The sequence below is a fragment of the Panulirus ornatus genome, chromosome 56 (genome assembly GCF_036320965.1).
Source record: "Panulirus ornatus isolate Po-2019 chromosome 56, ASM3632096v1, whole genome shotgun sequence".
Lineage (NCBI taxonomy): Eukaryota > Metazoa > Arthropoda > Malacostraca > Decapoda > Palinuridae > Panulirus > Panulirus ornatus.
The window spans coordinates 14,982,610-15,004,817 of NC_092279.1; the positions used below are offsets into that span (position 1 = coordinate 14,982,610).

The 22,208-nt window shown below is 46.5% G+C and overlaps 1 protein-coding gene across 1 annotated transcript in view; it reads left to right on the plus strand.

The window, feature by feature from the left end:
• LOC139765926 (uncharacterized) overlaps positions 1-22,208 on the plus strand; it is a 26,734-nt gene continuing 4,526 nt past the window's right edge. The window contains exons 1-10 of the mRNA XM_071693892.1: positions 1-130; positions 6,842-6,945; positions 7,353-7,449; positions 9,676-9,833; positions 10,107-11,087; positions 11,817-12,306; positions 14,652-14,815; positions 15,831-15,935; positions 16,246-16,362; positions 17,691-20,566. Of these exons, the coding sequence (XP_071549993.1) occupies positions 88-130; positions 6,842-6,945; positions 7,353-7,449; positions 9,676-9,833; positions 10,107-11,087; positions 11,817-12,306; positions 14,652-14,815; positions 15,831-15,935; positions 16,246-16,362; positions 17,691-18,068 (2,637 nt within the window). The 5' untranslated portion in view covers positions 1-87 and the 3' untranslated portion in view covers positions 18,069-20,566. The remainder of the gene's footprint in view (positions 131-6,841; positions 6,946-7,352; positions 7,450-9,675; positions 9,834-10,106; positions 11,088-11,816; positions 12,307-14,651; positions 14,816-15,830; positions 15,936-16,245; positions 16,363-17,690; positions 20,567-22,208) is intronic.

Below are 22,208 nucleotides of genomic sequence, written 5' to 3' on the forward strand. Positions count from 1 at the left end.
GAAGGAGCCACATGAGGAGCAGGGAGGCCACCAACCAGCAGTGAGCACATAGCATCACCATCATCTTGTGGCGGTAGAGACAGAGATATGACGTGGATCATCTTAGCTTCCTTAATCAGCTGTACTGCAGGTTAGTGATGGTGAACGTGGCGCTGACCGACGGTGACCGGACGGGTTACTGAGGGTGACTGGACAGGCTAGTGATAGTGACTGTGGAGCTAGTGATGGTGACCGGACGGGTTAGTGATGGTGACTGTGGGGCTAGTGATGGTGACTGGACAGGCTAGTGATGGTGACTGTGGGGCTAGTGATGGTGACCGGACAGGTTAGTGATGGTGACCGGACGGGCTAGTGATGGTGACTGGACGGGCTAGTGATGGTGACTGGACAGGCTAGTGATGGTGACTGGACGGGCTAGTGATGGTGACCGGACGGGCTAGTGATGGTGGCTGGTCTAGTTAATGGCAGTGCTATTTTCCAGTGTCCAGGTACTATGTGATATGACACATATTTTTCTAACTCCTGGTTGGCGTAGACTCATACAATACCTTATAAATGGGGTATTACTTTACATTAATGTTAACCTCATATGCTAGGGTGTTCACGGCTATACAGCCAAGTGAGTGATATCAGCCTAGCATATACATATATGTATGTTGCGATAACCAGTCCTCATTCATGATCTATTTCTCAACCATCAGCGGGTGTCTTGATAACTATCATATGGAGCATCCGTTTAAGCATGAGCGATCACCTGTGGACCGATACATCTTAAGAATGTATAAAAACATTTACCCTCTGATAAGAATCCACCTTATATCTTTCTTTCTTTTTTTCCGACCAGAGTGCACACATCAGCTGTTCATTTCAAGGGGATGCCACCTCCCTCCCACCGCGCAATCCTTGCTCGTTTTCACCGGTACGATGGTCTACACGTATTAATGGATGGCGCTATGTATCGTGCGCAAGAAGATGCGTAACGATGCACGTCAACCTTTCCCCTTCATGACTCGCGTGACGTGAACCCAGGTGCAGTCAGTCAGTGCCGATAGCGCCAAGGGCGTATCATGAATTGCTTTTCCTTGTCTGAACACGATAAGCAGGGGCGGGAAGAAGCGAAAGACACTGTCTGGACGTCTCTTATCTCCTCTCGCAGCCATAGTACACGATGTGAATGGGTGATGGGGTGACACTCCACCCTGCCCAAAAGCCGTGCGAAGGCCAAGTCCGTCTACGATATGTGTCGTTGTTATCAATCTACGACGACGCTCTCACAAGTCAACGTGGTGCTACCAGCAGTTGCCCCCGGGGTCACATCATTTGCTTTTTTGTCATCCCCGCGTCAAAAGATCTGGTCCTGTACAGACGTCATCCACCAGCAGTGTAAGACTGTGGTTAGACAAGAGTAGAGGAGTGAGACAAACGCGACTATGGTGTTCGAATCATATATATATATTGCGTCATTCGTCCACTAATTCCTTTCTCAGTGCCATATCATCGAAGTACAATCTCGATGAAGACATTCTCACCCCGAAGGAGTCCACCCATTCCCTGCTAACAACTGTGACGCAGTCTTGAAGCTGCACCGAACCCTTGGAGAAGGGGTCGTGGCACCACGGTTCGGCTTTCCACCCGTCCTCCCTGTTCCCCTTAGCTTCACACGCTACCTAAACCTATCCCACGAGAGTCGCAACACTGCACGGATCTAAGACAGTACCACCTATGCGCTCTCCCGATAACTTGTTGGTCTGCTGGAGCAGTTTTACAACTTCCTTGGCTTTCCGTACACACCCTACGAGAGAATGGTAAGATAATCTCTACCTCCTCTTTGAATCCATAAAAAAACAACATACGGTATCTTCCTTATGAAGAGACATCTCTCCTCCACGACCTGTTTTAAAATGAACGATGAGAGATCCTCCCCAACACCTCTCTTCCTTCAACCCTCATTGCCTCTCCCCAAAGCAGACTCCCCTAGGAGGGAGATCACACAGTCCTACCCTGAGTGTCGCCAGCTGCGTCAAAGTTAACGTTCGCATCCCATCGTCTGGTACAGAAACTCTTTCCCTCGCCACGGTGTATACATTCCATCATTTCCATGCATATACGTCCTCCGCCTCCGCTCCTTATCGCCACATTCACCATCTCACTTAAAAAAAAACTCAGAAAGAGCGAAAGAAAAAATATATCCGCGCTTCAGTCGCATTATCGCACTCTCTCCTCGTATCTACCCACATACAGTCTCCTGTCTGCATTCCAATTTCCCACTCTCCTGTCCTCCCACCCTAACCTATAAATACTCTACTTTTTATAATACGCGAAACAAACCGGCAAATATTTTTTCTCGCGAAAGTCCCACTTTACAACGTAGGCAAAAAAAAAAAAAAAAGTAATATTAAAAGCGCCACGACCAACAACAAAAAGGAGACAAAAAAAAAAGTGAAACGAAGTTCCACTCGTTACTTGAAATGCAATTTGAAGTTCCACCGTAGGAGTTGCGAGGTAAGGAATTGTCTTTTGTGTCAAGTGTCGCGTCGTGCGAGAAGACAGACGATGAGTTTCAAGAGAAGAAGAGGCCAATTGTCTTGCATAGTTACTGGCAGTAATCAGACACACCCGAGGAAGTACCCACACACACACACACACGATATGGACGTCATCTAGCAGAGCGCAAGCAAGAAGAGGATATACGTGTGGTAGAGGGACTTGGTAGTCGACATTGGACCTAACCTATCGCCAGCGTTCCACATTAGGAAGAATACTACAAGAGACAATCTGTGGGCCGGCAAATGTGTGAACTGTGTTCGTGTGTACAGAACCGGAGATTTATTCATCAAGCTGTTCACATCACACGTGAGGCCAAAACTAGAAGTTTGGTCACCGCGCCTCAAGAAATGGAAAAAGCTATTAGAGGAGGTCCAGAGGAGGGCAACAAAAATGCACCAGATTGGAAAGTGCTGAGTTACAGGAAAAGGATAGAGGGTTTCGATATGACCTCCATGGAAGAGAGAAGAGTGAGGCAAACCTTAACTCTGACATACCTCCCTCCCGGGCACACCTCCTCCCAGGCACACCTCCTCCCAGGCACACCTCCTCCCAGGCACACCTCCTCCCAGGTACACCTCCTCCCAGGTACACCTCCTCCCAGGCACACCTCCCTCCCAGGCACACCTCCTCCCAGACAAACCTCTCCCCAAGGCACACCTCCTCCCAGACAAACCTCCCTCCCAGGCACACCTCCTCCCAGACAAACCTCTCCCCAAGGCACACCTCCCTCCCAGACAAACCTCTCCCCAAGGCACACCTCCTCCCAGACAAACCTCTCCCCAAGGCACACCTCCTCCCAGACAAACCTCTCCTCCAAAGGCACACCTCCCCCTACACAACCCTCCCCCCAAAAGCAAACCTCCTCCCAGGCAAACCTCCTCCGACAAAATTCTTGAAAAAATACTGTCTCCTATAAAAAGAAAAGAAAAAAAAACAGCGCCTTCATGCGGGAGGGAGGTCATGTTTTAACCCTTGCCCTGTCACCACCTCGGATTGAATTTACACCCGCCCTCGCACGCGAGGACGCGCTGGTACCATTCTGGGAATGCGGGCGGGTGGGACAACATGAAGGTGTCGGTGAATAATCACACCTGAGGAATGTACTATCTACCACAGATGAATAATCTCTTCGCCGATATGATGACGGTGCATCAAGCAACCCATCACCTGAATAATTCCCTTACAATAAGCCATTCAATAATAATTCTCGTCAGTTTTCTTCTTTTTTTTCTCTCGATGATCAACCGGGACAAACGTTGCTTGAACCTGGAAATAGACGAGGTAGTTGTCAGTTTCCAGAGACTAACAAATAATGTCTTTTATTTCTTTTTTCCTTTCTTTTTTTTCAATTTTTTTCATTAGAAAAAGCTTCGGTCCGCCGTTGACTGACCCACTGTAGAAATGGGGTATGCAAGAGAGGGACTGCCACAACGCAAGCTACAACGCTTGACTATACGCAAAAAAATAAAAATATAAGAATAATGGTACAAAATCATGGGGTGGGGCGCCCAATGAAGATAAACCTCCCCTCCACAACCCTCCTCCAGTATGCACAGACAATAGTATAATCACCCGAACCACGAAGAGAAAGGAGGAACTGACGATGTAAATGCCGTGCTTCCAGCGTACGAGACGCGACCGTTCCAACTACTGACGCGCCTTCGCTAGCTCTGGAGAGTTTGATTCCAGTCATAAATTGCACTAGTCATTAAATTTAGGTACCTCCTAACCCCACTTGACTCTACAGTTTCCTAACCACAGCGGCATTAGAGAGCTAGCTAGGTGTGTACTAGTTCACGACTGCACTAGCTCTATCTAGACATAACTACGGGTAATTACTGACATCAAAGAGTGGGTATATCAAGCTCATGTAAACAATATACAGCACAGACTCTTGTGGAAAATACAGCATTAAAGACAATGAAATACAATGAATGTGCTGTACTACTGCTCTCTCTCTCTCTCTCTCTCTCTCTCTCTCTCTCTCTCTCTCTCTCTCTCTCTCTCTCTCTCTCTCTCTCTCTCTCTCTCTCTCATATATATATATATATATATATATATATATATATATATATATATATATACACACAAAGAGCCGCAAGTTAAATAGGTGGTTTTGATATGTTATCATCATGACTCACAGACCATAATGCAGCTCAATGAAACAAATACCTACGAGCTAATGTCATAAGAGCATAACAGACAAGAAAAATGAAGTACGTCAACAAAAACAGAGAGCTTACTTAAGGCAACGCTAATACTAATACCCACGGGATAATAATAAAGCCACACACAGAATATATCATCATCAGTCTCACACGTCCGCTGGATTTGGCATGGTACTGTGTGCGTGTGTGTGCGTGTGTGTGTGTGTGTGTGTGTGTTTGTCTGTGTGTGTGTGCCGAGGTACTGCCTGGTAGGTACACCCGCACCACTCTAGGTGTATCAGGGTACTGAGCTGGCACACCCGTGGAACACTTCCGCGTCTCTCCAGATACCAGCGCGAATCTCCGTCGTCCGGGGCCCTCCACGCCAGCCGCATCCCTCCAGAATTCGTGATTGCATGATTCGTGAAGATGGTGATTGAGGGAGGAATGTGATCGACAAGCGAATGGCTGAAGGAATGATGTAACTCGGTGACTGAGGCATTCTGTAGGTCCTGACGCTTCTGGACATACGGGTAATCTCTATAGTTGTGATAAATATTACAAAAGTTAAGGTGGGTGGGACGCCAATCCACTGTAACATACTTGCTATATGTTACAGTTATCAGTTACCGTGTTTACTGTGCATACACACGCCACGGACCCGTCCGGCATCGGGCCTGCGAGGATTCGAATTCCTGGGCGATGCAGTCGGCCTACAGCCAATCCCCAGCTGTGCATCCTACCCTCAGGACTGGTCGATAAATGGTTACCTGACTTAGGCTTGTGTGTGTGTGTGTGTGTGTGTAGATATGGTACATATATAGAAGAATAAGAGATAGGGCAACACTAAAGTAAAACTTTGCTTGTAAGAAACAAATTGTACTCACAAACACACAAGCACAATATATATATATATATATATATATATATATATATATATATATATATATATATATATATATATATATATATATATATATATATATATATATATATATATCATATAATATTTTGTTGGAGGCCGCAGTCAGGGACAAAAGTCCACATCGAGGCCAGGCCTTAATTGAAATGTGAAGAGGCTTAATGAGAGGGAGAAATAAGAGAAGAGGAAAAGTTTTTAAGAATTTTGGAGAAAATGGAAAACCTGCCTTTTGAAAAGGGTCAGGTCATTGTTGTTAAGAAAGACAGGAGGGAGCAGAGAGTTCCAAATCCTCGAGGTGTAAGGAATGAAGCAGATGTCACACAGTAATCATACAACATAGTAGTCTGCCCAGTAAAGAGATGTGGTCTGGCTAACAGCGGGGGGCGTACAAGCAGCAAGCTCTCGGGAGCAGAAACCAAAGTAATACCTACAGAAGAGGGAGAGCGAACCAACATTGCGAAGTAGGGCAAGAGGGTCAAGGTGTGAGGGGTAGACTTGGAGGGTTGATGGGTCGAACTGTTTCAGACTCAACTCTGTCTAGTGAATAGGCAGAGGTAGAACCACCCCAGATATGAGACCAGGACTCCATACAAGGACGAACCAACCTTTTGTATAAACGGAACAACTGCTTGGAAGGAAAGGAATCACGGCATCTATACAGGAGTTTCGGTTTGTTATTTGTGTAATGTGAGAATTCAAGACGTGAGATGTTATACTGACACACACACACACACACACACACACACACACACACACAATATACATATATACATCAGGGTAAAGTATATCCAGAATATAAGCAAGGTATACATGGATTACATCCGCCCTGTGGAAGCATGACGTCCCGCTGTAGAGTTCCCTCAGACACAACACTGAAATAAAACCCATCCACAAAAAAAAAAAAAAACAATGCTGTGTATAACAGGACTGCTGTCGGATCCATCAGAAGCGTAAACCCTTCGCCAGGAACAATATGAGGGTATGATCATGTCCACTGGAGTGAGGTTATGATCATGTCCACTGGAGTGAGGTTATGATCATGTCCACTGAAGTGAGGGTATGATCATGTCCACTGGAGTGAGATTATGATCATGTCCACTGGAGTGAGGTTATGATCATGTCCACTGGAGTGAGGGTATGATCATGTCCACTGGAGTGTAACTTGTCATCTTTATCGTCCGCGAGAACGACAGTGAGAAACATGTGTCTCATCATCTTTCCGCAGCTGAGAGTGGCAACTTGTCGGTGATCAGCTTCCAGAGCGATGGCCTCCCTTCCATGAACAGCTTCCTGGACGCTGGCGAGGGAGCCCTACCACCGCTGACGCAGGTGAGAGACCCCAAGGCTATATAGTGGACTGGGTGAGACGCACTGGGACATAGCAGCCACGATGTATATGTGTGTGTGTGTGTGTGTGTGTGTGTGTGTGTGTGTGTGTGGAGGGAAAGCTAGGTACGTGGGTACACTGGGGTCAGACAACAAGCTTGGGAGCTCATGTTGGTTCACTTATGGCTTATTGGAACGGGGGAGTATGTCGGGACATAGTGGCCGGGTACAATAAGGTAAACTGAAGAAGAAAACCGAGGTACACTAGCCACATGGGGGTACATCATGGGATAGTGGCGAGGTGAGGAGGTAGACTACAAAACAAAGAGGCGATGTGAGGAGGTAACACTGCAATATGGTGGCCAGGTGGGTGAAGCTATATACTGATTCATCATGATTTGTGACGACAGGTGACACTGTGCTGCCGCTTCCGCCTTCGCCACGGGAACGCCGTTGTGCCCTTCGTCAGCTACTTCGGCGGCGACTACGACAACGAGTTGGTAATCGGTGAGTATAGCTCCTGGGAGTTGTAGCTCTGGGAAGGGCGCTGGGTCTTCTTCACACACACACACACACACACACACACACACACACACTCACACACACACACACCAGCCTAAGTTGTGTGTGTGTGTGTGTGTGTGTAGAGAGAGAGAGAGAGAGAGAGAGAGAGAGAGAGAGAGAGAGAGAGAGAGAGAGAGAGAGAGAGAGAGAGAGAGAGAGAGAGAGAGAGAGAGAGAGAGACTGTATATACTTATCTGCATACATGCCGCCAGTGAAGAGAAATATGAGCCACTGTGGTGGAATGAACATTGAGTCGCAAATACCTGGAGTGAACAGTGCAAGAGATAATGGATTTGCTGAGGGGGAAAATATAACTGGGTTGCTATTAAGATCAACGGAGAAAAATACGAAAATGACAAAAAAAAAAGGGGGGGGGGGGGGAGGAAAGACTGGGATAAAATGTTCCAGTGGAGTTCAGAGGATTTAGTATATAATCCTATTTTTACCTAACAAAGAGGAATAGAAGCAGGGAGCAAATGTTTCAGTTTATGAAAAAGGAAACTTTTCCCTTTTCAAAACGCACTATATATTCTCTTCACTGACGGTAGCTACCTTTCACGAATGAACCACTGTTGCTGAACCCTAAACACGTAAAGATATATATATATATATATATATATATATATATATATATATATATATATATATATATATATATATATGTATGGGATAGGGGATTAAGAATACTTCCCACGTATTCCCTGCGTGTCGTAGAAGGCGACTAAAAGGGGAGGGAGCGGGGGGCTGGAAATCCTCCCCTCTCGTTTTTTTTTTTTAAATTTTCCGAAAGAAGGAACAGAGGGGGCCAGTTGAGGATATTCCAAAAAAGGCCCAGTCCTCTGTTCTTAGCGCTACCTCGCTAACGCGGGAAATGGCGAATAGTTTAAAAGAAAGAAAGAAATGTATATATATATATATATATATATATATATATATATATATATATATATATATATATATATATCTTTTTGATATACTTTGTCGCTGTCTCCCGCGCTAGCAAGGTAGCGCAAGGAAGCAGACGAAAGAATGGCCCAACCTACCCACATACACATGTATATACATACACGTCAACACACGCACATATACATACCTATACATTTCAACGTATACATATATATACACACACAGACATATGCATATATACACATGTACATAATTCATACTTGCTGCCTTTATTCATTTCCGTCGCCACCCCACCACATATGAAATGACAACCCCCCCCCTACCCCCGCACGCGCGCGAGGTAGCGCGTGGGAAAGACAACAAAGGCTACATTCGTTCACACCCATTCTCTAGCTGTCATGTATAATGCACCGAAACCACAGCTCCCTTTCCAAATCCAGGCCCCACAAAACTTTCCATGGTATACAGTCGTATATACAAGTATATAAAGATAATAATGAAACGTTTAGGATGGTCCATTAAGCAGTAAAACATGCACTTCTCTGAGAGGATGTGTCACTAATAAAAGTGAATTTCATTAAGAAAAAAAATAATGATGAGGAATTTTTTTGATTCTCGTGGTGACAGAATCGTGGAGGTACAATGTCGTAGTGTGTATGCAGGAAAATCTCCTATACCAGATCGCCAGTGGACACCTCAGGATGAATGGTACACCATCATTGCTTGATCTCATCTTCATACACAGTGGGCATGGATACTGAGGGTATCATAATATTATTTGGAAAAAAAGTGATCATATAACAGTCAAGTTTGATGCTGTGGTAAATGAGGATGTTACACATAGCAAAGATGGCACTAGACATGTTACAGATGAGATGCAACTTGGACACTGTGGGGAAATGTTCTGTGAAATTTCCAGTGAAGGTGTAGGGACGTGGGTGCCTCTAGCCTCAAATAAAGAGGAAAGATTGGGGACAAGTTGGGAGGACTGGGCGACAAGAGATGTCAAAAAATCAAAACAGTTCAACACATGTTTCGCTTTTGGCATCTTATGTCAACCAGTCCTCCATCTTACCCCGAATCTCTGTCTCTTCCTCTCATGCAACACGAAATAGTTCCATCTATCACCACTGGTGTTGAGAGAGAGAGAGAGAGAGAGAGAGAGAGAGAGAGAGAGAGAGAGAGAGAGAGAGAGAGAGAGAGAGAGAGAGAGAGAGAGAGAATCTGGTTTACGATGACGATGTTTACGACGATCTTTTCAAGGCTTCCAGTCGTTCACGGACAAAATGTGGATCGAATGTTGCAACGGCGCCGTCAGCGAGAACATCCCCTTCAGCCAGCTGAGGCTATACGTGTGGCAGCATATGTGTGTCTCGCTGGACCTTCCTGCTGGGGAACTCTATCTTGCATATAATGGTGAGGTAAGCTCTACCCTCCTCCTCTCCCATGCTCAAGGTCCACAGCTTCTCAGCTTGCTTGTGATTATATACGGGAATGAGGGTTGGATAATGGGGAATTTTCTTTGGGGACTTTACGTCCATTGTTACAAACACGTAGATCATGTTAACAACTTGTTAAAAATGCCTAAAAAAAAAACTATTATATCCTCTGTCATCATCCTGAAGTCGGGCAATCTGCTAGGGTTCAGTTCTCCTGCCTTGGTTACGTGTACGAGATTCTATCCCATCCTTTAGTTACAGGAGCATGACTTGAACATCGAACGCTCGAGGATCCGTAAGCGGCTTGAGGTTGCTGGGGGTGGCAGACTGATCGTGGGCCAAGAACTGGACTCTATCAAAGGGGAGTTCGACATAGCTCAGGCGATGGATGGGGAGGTTACCGATTACAGACTTTACGACGTGGCTCTGACTCCTGAGGAACTCGTCATGTTCACCTCCTGCAGAGAGGAGGAACCCTCCTCATTACCGTCAAGGGAACCGCTGATCACTCTGGACAACGGACGTCTGGAGCCCCAAGGGATGGTCACCAACACAAGTCTTGTTATGAGTGAAATATGCCGAAGAGTTTACAGTTACGAGATTCTAATCCCAAAGAAAGACACTTTCAACAACACCGTCATCTTCTGCAGAAAGTTGAAAGCAACCGTTGCGGTGCCAAAAGACGCAGAGGAAAACAGGATGATATTCAACAAGTTCCAACACTTAAGTCCATACTGCCAAGGTACATACAAAGCCCTGTATTGGGTCGGCGCCCTAGGAAACCTGTCTACTGGAGGGTGGAACCGGGTATCGGACGGGGAACCTCTGCTGTGGCATAACTTTTCCGGGCTTTCCCGCACCTTCCAAAGACCCAGACTGGCGTGCATAACGGTTGGAAACAACCTGTACCCGTACGAATGGTGGCAAACTAACTGTGACGAGTTTACCCACTCATGCGCTATGTGCAACTTCACCTCACGTCCTCTCCTGAGGCTTCGGGGACTCTGTAAGTCGTCGCTGTTTGAACGCGAGCTATACTTGAACGACTACGAGAACGAGCGGCCGAAGTTCGACGGGATGATCCACAGTCAAATTCTGTGGGAGAACAGCAGCTGGGTGATGGTGAGTCGCCTGCACCAGGGATTGAGGGCCGTCATGGACATGGGAGTACCGGGCGCATACCCCATCGGCCTCCACAACTGGTCCATCAGCGGGGACAAGTGCATTCAGAAGAGGGTATGTAAAACATGACGTATCACACATTCGTCATAAACACTCCCGCTAGTGCGTCACAATAACACACCTAGTAACTATTGGGTTTGCTGAGCGTTTTCTTCCTCACCCCCAGTCATCAAGCCTTCTCTAACAGTGGTACTGAATGTGTTCACAGTGTGAAAGGTTACTGATGAAAACGGCTCAGTAAACTCTGACCTGCTGTCAGCGCACGACGGGAGATGTTTCTCTGCAGGACTGAGGAACGGACTCAACATCAACTGCCAACAATGAAAGCGAGGGTAGGAGCTACAGAACTTGAGGCAAACAGGGATCATATTGAAGATCTTCGCATTTAGTCACACCATAATGCTTGATGATGATGACAATGTTAACACACATGCATACACACACACACACACACAAGGGTATGGTAGTGCCAGAATATCTATGGCATGTAATTATCTTCCTTCCTGCGAGGGAGTACATATTGTTTTTGCTTAGTTTTTAATCATGTCTCCTTCTATAACAGAGAGAGGCAGGTTTGCATTCTGTATAGGGTAGGGGGGTGGGGTTTAGGGGGAAGGGGAGGGGAGACCTGGGAGGTGAGTCGTAAGTTGCTGCTGTGTGACGTAGTTGCGTTAGTTAGAACGGGTCTTCCTTCCACAATGAACACTAAATGATGATGTGGTGTGAAACATTCCGCATTCCTTGGCCGCTGTTGGCGCGTCTAGAACTGTAACGTATTTTCAGGCGGAGCTTCTGCTTACGGCGTGCAGCAGGGACGAGTACACGTGCGGGGAGGGGACCTGCATCAGCAAAAGCCGCAACTGTAATTTGATCACCGACTGCCCCGACCAAACAGACGAACTCAACTGCAAGATCGTCATCGTTCCCAGGGGCTACTCGGAAGAGCTCTCGCCTCCCCGGGATACCCTGGAACCGCTGGCCATACACTTCCTCATCAACATCACCTCCATCAGGACCTTCGACCTGTCCGCCTTCGCCGTTGCCATTGACGCCATATGGCACACGAAGTGGCACGACTCGAGGCTGACGTTCAGCAACCTGCAGAGCAATTACCAGAACAACAAAGTGAAGGAGAGACAGAAGCTGTGGACGCCCAAGCTGTTGGTCACGGACGGGACCCAGAGTCTGGTGGAGGGAGCTCGGGTGTCAGGCAACCTGTACGTCATCCGAGGGGCGGAACCCATGACGGACAACAATGAGATGACCATCGAGGGTCAGCATCGTCATAAGTCACATCTCTGGCTCTGGCAGACGATCGATCGGCTGTCGTTAGCAGACGCCTCGTTCGTTTGTTCGTCAGGGATAACCGTTTGTGCTTGCTGTGTCGCATCCCGAGGCGATGCTGTGAGCTCTGACTTACTATTAAATCAGACGCTGTCGCCGAATGTACCCGCACCATATCCTCTCACCACTGCCTTCCCTTTTAAAGCCACGCGTATCTGTTTTTCGTTGTGTCATCTTCTATACTCCGTACTGTCTCACCTTTAAACTCCACACTGCAAGAGTGTAGTGCATATTGTCGCACTCTTCTGTATACTGCTGTGCCTCTTTAGGCTATTATGGTATCACTGTTTCCAATACTGTCGCACCTTTGTACTGTTTCCTGTCACATCTCCATATCAACTGCTGCCGCACTTTCCTACTTTCGATGGCATTCATAGGTTAGATAGCTACTGGTGACCACCAGCAGCAGGCGTTGACATACGAATGCCACATTTGGAAGACTGGAGGAAAGATGCAGAAGTGGACTTTGATTGCAGTCCCATTTCCTTGGTAACTCCATCCACTTCCTTAACGCGTCTGTATGCACCTCTCGTGCTTGAAACCTATCCCTGTATGCTGAATGTTTCTCTCTTCTTCTGCTTCACCTTTGCTTCATTTTTCCACTCATAAAAGTTACCGTAAACGATAAGTTAATTCATATTTTAAGCCGTTCTGCATAACGCGAGAGAACGAATACGAGCCGCGGCTGGAGACGGACATCGAGCACTATTACCTCTCTCATCAACTAAATTAGACATACAGATCAAAATAAAGCTATCCAGTAAAGAATTCTGGAGCCTAAAAGATTATGCGTTCATCAATACTATGTATTTTCCTGACATGACAAAGGAAAATAACCACTTGGAGAACTGTCACCACTAAATAACCTTAACTATTCCAGAGATAAAGAAGTTGAAGAATATAACTCTTCCCCAATTAATCTTAATAAAATCCCCGGTCGTATTTCCTTTACATTCTCATCAGCACTTGTACATGAAGGATATATAGGAGGCAAATGTGAATCATTTAGGATAGCCGAGGGCTAAGGCCAAGGACGGGACTTGCTGACTTATGGCGTGGCGTCTGGAGTTAATAGGGACAAATGAGTTCAGTGTTCGGGTAGTAAGGATATACTTGGCCTTACTGGATAACCAAGAAAGATACGGTGGGATGAATGCCTGGAGATACAGTGGCCGGTCGGGAGCGTGGGTAATAAAGATTCATGAAGACTAGAGCTTCATTTCCTTGATAAAGATACAGTATGGCCTGGGTCACTACCACAGAGCAAAGTGTGTCCTACCGCTTCACTGACAGCGTCTTTCGTGCCTGTTAAATACTGTGGCGTCTCCAACCTCTATACTGTCGAACCTGTACGGTGAATACCCTATACTCCCGATTCTATACCGTCGCACTCTACATTCTACATGCTCTCGCACCTCCTATCTTCATGCTGTCTTTGCCCCAAAAGTCATCGTATCGCATCTCCCTACTCTATACTGTCGCACCTCCCAACTTCTCGAGCGTTGCACTTTCCACCTCTATACTATCGCACCTCTCAAGCACATAGTGTCGTTCCTCCCGTCTGCTGCCTATCGCACCTCCCACGCATATTCTGTCATGCAACAGGGATACAGGAATGCAAAAAGCAACAGGTCGTTGGGTCCTTTGTAGGCTGTGTGTTATTGCAGAAGAGTTAAGAAACAAACAGATGACTTGAGGAGATCGACGACCTCCTTTATCTACCGAGGGGTAAATAAATGCTGCCAGTCGTGGACTCGAAGCGAAGCCCGAAGACAGTCTTCAAGGCGAGGGAGCGTCTGTGAAGTGCACAGAACGACGATGAGTTTCTTAAGACTGAAATTCGAATGTTGCACCTCTAAAGTAAAGAACTCTTTACGCTTCATTTCATTGCTTCACTGCACTGCTTATGAGATTTTAGTATGTTGGAGATCATTGCAACCAAGTCCTTTTCCTAAATCAAATCATTGTACCGCAATGTCTTCCTGCTCCTGTGTAAAACGCTGCACATGTGTGGACATCTAAATTCATTTGCTACCTGTGTGTCCGCTCCATCAATCTGTATCGTCCTCCTTCGGGGGTTAAATTTTTGATGTAGCTTCATTTCCCAGCTGAGTGAAGTCTAGCAATCATATATCTTACAACATAGTTTATAACCTTCCAACCTCTAGTGATCATGTCTTACAACAGAGCTTATAACCATCCGAACGCTAGCGATCATGTCTTACAACACAGCTTATATTAACCTTCCGACCGACCACTGTCGCACCCCGACAGATGACACATACAGTGGCGAGGAGAACACCTTACTCTACCAGCAGCAGGACACGCTTGAGTTTCGCTGCCATTTCGAGCTCCGCATGTACCCGTTCGACACCCAGACGTGCTCCCTGACGTTCAGCGTCCAGGATCTCACACACACACAGGGAGTCCTCCTCAAGGTTTGTTTTTTTTCCCCTTTTCCTAAAGATGTGGATTGCATGACCTATACATCTTTCCCCCTTAAAGATATTTTCAGTCTTTACCTCGTTATCTGTACGTAGAATCTCTTATCAGTATCATCTTATCTACACATCTGATTAACTACTGATGCATTTATTCATATATTCATTAAAGGAAATAAGAGCCTGTCTTTAAAATATGAATTCATATTATATGCTTTGGATTAATCTTGTCTAAATGTAAACCACCAGATCTGTTCGTATATATCGTTTCAGCAAAGCTTTTGTTTGTCATTCATCACAACCCTAAGGATCCTAACCAACCTGTTACACAGATCAGCTGACTGGTTAGGAGCAATATGGTTTCAGGAAAGGTTAAGGCTGTATGGACCAGATGTCGTCTCCTATGAAGGATGTGTGTGAGAGAAATGCTCTGAGAAGGACAAGGGACTGTATGCTGTTTCTATGGATCTGGGGAGAACGTATGTCAAAGGTAAAAATCCTTTGTGGATTGAAGGTGCTAAGGATATACAGGGTTTATGATACGATGCTAAATCCACTCATGAGCTTTCTTTACTTAGAATAAAAAGGCCTGTGAGTTGGTAATGAGGTCGGTCGCCATATCGTTGTTGAAATGGTTTACGGTCGAGATGATGAGGAAGGTAAATTCGAAGGAAGAACTTGGAGCAGGAAAGAGGGTCTATTGATGGAGGTGGTAGTGGGAGGGGGTTATGGGATCACAAAGTTCTATGGTGGCAGATTCCATGGACCCCTTTTTCCAGGGTTACCCTTGCAGCTCTAAGACTGCGCTACTTAAAGTACCAGGGGAAATGATGGACCGCTTTGGAGTCAGAAGTTCTTAGCGAAACTGTACTGCCGATTAATACAGCTTCGCCAAAGGTAATTTTCAATCGCCGAGTAGCCTCAAGCAGCCAACAGTCCGGTAGCACCTATAATATATACATAAAAAGAAAATCTATCTTTTTCCGACATTTGTGAATGCCTTTCGATGCAGGACGGGGAGGGCGTGGTGTTCGCAGGCCAGCGGCAACTACTGGAGTACAAACTGGAGAGGGAGGCTATCTCACAGGCTACAGTCCACAGCGTCAGCGTCCTCCAGGTAAACCACCACAGCTCATGCAGGTCAAGGCGTGGAATGCCAGGTCCGGCCAGACTTTATCAGGTCGTCTTATATGGTGTCAGTAAGTTAGTTTGGATCACTCTTTCATCGATATGTGTGTAGGAAAATGAATAATACTCTCTCAGGAAGTGACAGAACGAGGTGCTTGATTCTGCATTTTCCTCGAACAGACGTTTGAGGTTTGCTTATGTTGCTGTCCATGTTCACGTGAAGCCATAATGAACTGATGTGCTGTGACTGACATCATCAATCATCATCATCATCATCGTGGTCTTCTTCCCTCACCCAGGTGCAGCTGGAGCTGAGGAACCAGTACCGTTACTACCTGGCCAACGCCTTCCTGCCGAGCCTCATGCTCGTCCTGATCTGCTGCCTCACACTCTGCTTCGATATCGAAGACTTCTCGGTCAGTGTGACTCCTCCGGGAGCTTCAGGCTGAATTCTGAGAGGGATCCGGGCGCCTGCAAGATGTACTGGGGGTAGCCGAAGTCAGGGGGGGATGATGTCAAATAAGCTTAGGCGAGCCTAGGGTTGGATGAATATCCAACAACCGAAGACAATTCAAGGCCTAAAGTAACCTAGAGCTAGGGGCAAGACAGAGCCAGGAGTAACGCATGACGAAAAGTAATCGGGGTTTAAAGGACATGCAATCCTTTAGTAAGGGCACCTCATTGCATGGGATGACCCCAAAAATTATGGACAACCAAGGAGAGAACCCTTAGGCTAAGTTCAACCAGGATTGACGGTAACATAGACCAACTTCGGACTAAGTTCAGCCAAGACTGAGGGCAACACGGGCTAACCTGAGACTGATTTTCGCCATGGTTGACGGTATTACGGGCCAACTTAAGACTAAGTTTAACCAAAGCCGACGGGTAACATTTATCAACTTAAGAGCAAGTTCAACTAAGGCTAAGGGTAACATGCACCATCCTAAGTTCAACCTAAGGACAAGAGTAACATATGCTAACATAGAATTAGGTAAAAAAAAAAAAAAAGATGAGTAACATAGACCACCCAAGGCTAAGCTCAGCCAATATCAAGGGTAGCGTTGGCTAACCTAAGATCATTAATAAAGTTTAAGGGCACACTAAGGTCAACTTTGGGGCTTAACAAGAGTTAGGATAACAGCAACACATGGCTGAGGATGTAGTACAAAAGACAGTTAAGTATGGACCATGTTGTGTACTTCCCATACGTCAAGAATGACACAATCACTGCAAAAGACAAATACAAAGAGTGTTTCTTCCACGAAGCTTTGGTTTTATAGTTTCAAGCCACGTAACCAACTGAGCATTGACTGCCGCCTAGCCCCATCAGCTGTGGTGATTAAGGTCGAGAAACTTGGAGACTGTATGATTCAATTCGGCAATGAAGTTTGACATTATTTTAACTAATATTGATAAGGTGTTAGGCCTGGTATTAGTAGCTCTATGGCGTTCTGTGTTGAAAGGTTGCATATGTTAGGTTCACATTCATGATAACGCCTTACATATACTGACGTAATAATGTTGGATGACACACGTAATATAATTTAGCCAAAACTTTATATCCTTTCGAAGATTTCTTTGGACCCGAACAAACTCTCCTCAATCAAAGTGTTCTGACGCGCTATCACAAGACCCTAACCTGTTGTGTAGACTCATCCATAGCAACCAGGAGAGTCCTGTAGGTAGGCCACCTTCAGAGAGGGCGATTGACACACCTGTTCTCTTCTCTTCCCTCCCTCTCCAGGACCGCATCATGGTGACGCTAACATCCATGTTGGTGCTGGCTGCCTTCTTCGCCCAGACGAGCCAGTCCAACCCGAAGACCTCGTACGTTAAGCTGATCGACGTGTGGTATCTGGCGCTCATCTGCGGAGTGTTCTTCATTATCCTGGCGCTCGTTTATGTGGAATACATCCGCCTCACCCCGCAGTACCAGTACCAACGGGTGAATGTGGCGCCAACCAAAGGCAATTCGTTTGCCCACAAGGGACCCTTGCCAAAGGTCGACAGCAGGAAGAAGGCCATCTTGGCAAACCGCGTATTCCTGGTGATTTTTCTGGCCAGCATCAGCCTCACTGTGGTGTGCTTCGTGGTGGTGGGAACGGTTGCACTGAATGCCTGAGCTGGTGCAATTCTGCCCCCCGATGGAGGGGGTTAAAGGACCATTTACTTTCACGTCTGAACATGTAAATCCTTCAATCCTGGTGATAATATTATCATATAGTACACTTTAGATCAGTAGTGCATGCTGAGGGCGGCGGAAGATTACACTTGGATGGACACAAGCCAGAAGCATGTGTTTATGTTTGCACTTGAGTGTGCGGACGGGGAACTGCCTAGCCCAATCTGCCTCCCAGAACACACACACACACACACACACACACACGTTAACAACACATTCCTCTCCCCCAAAATCATAACCCATCACTACTCCCGCAGACTGGAGATTGCTGAGCTCAAGCACCAGTTACCCCAGACGTTGATTTCCGTACACTTGCAAAGCCCTTCTTGGCCGCTACAAGAACCAACTAAACATGTACAGGTATTCGTGGGTAACGACCACAGATGGCGGTGTTCGAGATGCGGCAGACCCAACTGAGTAGCTCGTCACGTTCTGCCTACGGGGGGGGGGGTGTCAAACACCACAAAGGCGAGCCTGCAGGATAAATGAACCTAGTGACAGGTGGTGACTACTGAGGGTCTCAAAAGGAGGATTCTGGGATTGCACTCTATGCCTCGTATCCACAGAGGAACGGCAGGATTCCGCAAAGATACGACACATTTCACCTTCTCCAACGCTGTGGACCGACCGACAACAACCACGAAGAGATCCTGTGACGAGAGAGAGAGAGAGAGAGAGAGAGAGAGAGAGAGAGAGAGAGAGAGAGAGAGAGAGAGAGAGAGAGAGAGAGAGAGAGAGAGAGAGAGAGAGAGAGAGACGAACAATAACGTTACTCAGTCCGTCAACCGAAATCTCAGCCGCGTAAACAATTCAGTTCTTCAGGAGGCGCCACTGTTGCAGATTGACTTGTGTACTGCGCCTGTTGCACCAACGAGGTTATTCGAGCCAGCATCTTTCGTTATTTTTCTTGGGCGCTTTAGTCAGTTTATGACTGGCCACGCACTCGCGGCTGTTGCCAGGTCGCTGACGGCATGTCGATGCTGTTTGTGGTCGTCATCTGTGACGAGGCTTTTGGTAAGAATATCCGCTTCCGCTTCCCGTCGAAACAATTTCTCGACAGTCATTATTGCTGACGACTCACCACAGATCACTCCATACCTGACATATGCTAGGTTGGGTTTGTGTATCTGTGTGTGTATGCGCGCGCATACTAATGCGGTGACCTTGGTTAGGGCATCCAGTTGCCTGTGGCGTCTCAGCTAACATTAAAAAAAAAAAAAAAAACTGATATGGAAACTTAAAATAATCGTGAATGGAAAATACATCTTAATCTATCTCCAGCACTGGGATGCTCCGGGGATGAGGCTCAAATGTGTTTAGCATAAACGATGAAGAAGTATGTAGATAGACAGATCATGTGTTTAAAAGATTCTTCCTGCTCAAGAAGCTTATCTACTGATAAATGATATCAATGAAATATTTGTGAAGCACTGAGTTTAAGGTAGTGAGAGTCTTGACCTTGATAACATCTGGTATTTGGTCATGCCATTGTTTGTCTACGCCTAAAAAGAAATAAAGAAAGAAAAAAAAACTGCCTGCGGTTAAATTCATCTCATTTCTTTCATTTCACTTCGTTATTCGTGGTCATCATGCCTTCTGTTGAAAAATTCAATAACGCACGTGCGGATCTCTCTCTCTCTCTCTCTCTCTCTCTCTCTCTCTCTCTCTCAAGAGAAACTAGCGGATTCAGGCTCTCCGAACCCTCATGTGTCCGCTCCTGGAGAGGCCTACCATATCTCCCGCAACACCACGCCACTAAACGACACATGCCATCGTTCAGCGGTGTAATCATTCACCACGTCATCTATTCACACCACTCACATTGCCGGTACAACCCTACCACTCAGCAACAGAATATCATCTTAAAACTATTTCACTCTCGCAGGCAGAAACTTCCATCTTGGCCAAGGAAATGGATGAGTATTTGGCAATTGTTTACGGAGGGTTTATCGGCCTATCTACAGACCGGAGACGGACAAACAGGAGAGCAGGATAATAGTGCAGGTGGGAGGAGGTATACTGGAAGCGAGTGATGGTATGGTGAAGATGGGGGAAAATATAGTGGTGGTGGGCGGAAGTATATAATGGCGTGGGCAGGGGTATAACAGAAGTGGGTGTGAGTCTGACAAGAGGTGGGCAAGGGGTACATATGGTGGGGGTGGGTGGGGGTTGGGTGGAGATCTGGTGGTGAGGAGGTTGGGCTAGGATACAGTCGAGGTGGGCGGGGCCCCATGCGATGCGAGAGGTGGCATGGCATGAGCGGGCGGAGGGTGCCGCACAGGTCATCATGATTCGGCCCTCCTACCCTGGAATGTCACCCAGGGATACCGTCAGAGCCTTGCGAGCCCCTTAGTAGCCTGCTGCCTCCCGCTACAACAGCAGCATACCCTCTCCATCATCCCGCGGGGCCATACGCTGAATACCTTCTTCATTCACGGGTAAATATGAAGCTCGAGAGTACTTTTCCTCGACTGATGCGTTGTCGGGCTTACCGCGCGCCGCGCGCGACGGAACGTCTCCGTTCCAAAACCGTCGGGAAGGGTTGTTCGATATCCACTCACTAATTCGCGGACGTAGGCATGTGTGTATGCCGCGGCATCTACGGAAACGAATATTCACAGCTTCTCTGTCTAGTCTTCGTTTTATGTCCCTCTGTTTTTCACCCTGTCTCGTCCAGGAAGCAGAGAGCTACCGGCCAAGGAGGCTCCATCGGTACTGGTGAAAGATGCGAAGTGAATCAGTGGCTGTCAAGTTCCACTTCCCTGGCTCAGGATGCCGTCTGTTCTCCCTGGTTCATCCTCATTTGCGCTCCTCGCACATAACACTTGACAACGCGTAGTCACACGACTCATTCTTCATTAAGTCTAGATTTTCCTGCGGTGGACGGCGGGGGACACGCGCTAGCCCTGCCTTTTAGCAAAGTTCCGTCGTTAGTCATCGTTAGAAAGCAAAACAGCCATCATCTAGATACAAAAATGCCGAGTGTATTTCTTTGCTACTTCAATCTCGAAGTGCGACACCGAGTTTATAAGCGAAAGCCACGAACATTAGTTGATACATGAGGTTTTTCCCTCCAAGTATCTTCAGGCTCGAACAGTGTGCCTGAAATTACGAATGGTTGACATAATGCTGTCCTCACACGCTAGCACACGGTTTTCGTTCAGCTGGAACCGCTTCCTAAAGCCAACACTCTTCAAGATATTTAGAAACTGTAGCTGAATGGATGAGTCGATGATTGGTAAATTGATGCAGTAGTTTCTCACACAAGTTACTTACAAGTAAGGAAATTATCACGACCAATTTGTCTCAGGGGACAACAGCAGCAGCGCAAGTTCAAGAAAGTGGAGGAAAATCATCAAATTCTACACAGATATATCTGGAATATTATTACTGATAATCGTTGCTCCTAAAGACGTACTGAGTGCCTGCAAATGTCCTCATGATTCGAAAACCACCGAAATCACAGAATTTGTCTAAATGGCTCAAGAAATTCACAAAAATCATTAGGAATAAATGCCCTTCATACCCAGATTTCCACTAACAGACGAGCACATACATAAAGCACAGGATCAACCACCTAGCCTCTCACTAATCACAAGGTTACATGACCCCACTCCATGTTTCCTCCGGTTCTGTATACATAGCCTCTAATATGTCTATTTTCTCACACTGTAACAAGTTCTCTGAAGATGTGGTAATACACAAAAAGCGCTCTGCTTTCTTGTTTCCTTTTCCTTGTGGTGTTTCTGCATTGATGAAGTTACATATTTGTTGCGATTTTCTGCATTATTGAACCAGGGCATGTGAGGCGTCTGGGGTAAACCATGGAAAGTTCTGTGGGGCCCTGGATGTGGAAAGGGAGCTGTGGTTTCGGTGCATTATACATGACAGCTAGAGACGGAGTGTGAACGAACGTGGCCTTTGTTGTCCTTTCCAAGCGTTACCTCGCGCGCGTGCGGGGGAAGGGGGGTGTCATCTCATGTGTGGCGGGCTTGGCGACAAGAGTGAATAAAGGCAGCAAGTACGAATTATGTACATGTGTATATATATATATATATATATATATATGTCTGCGCATGT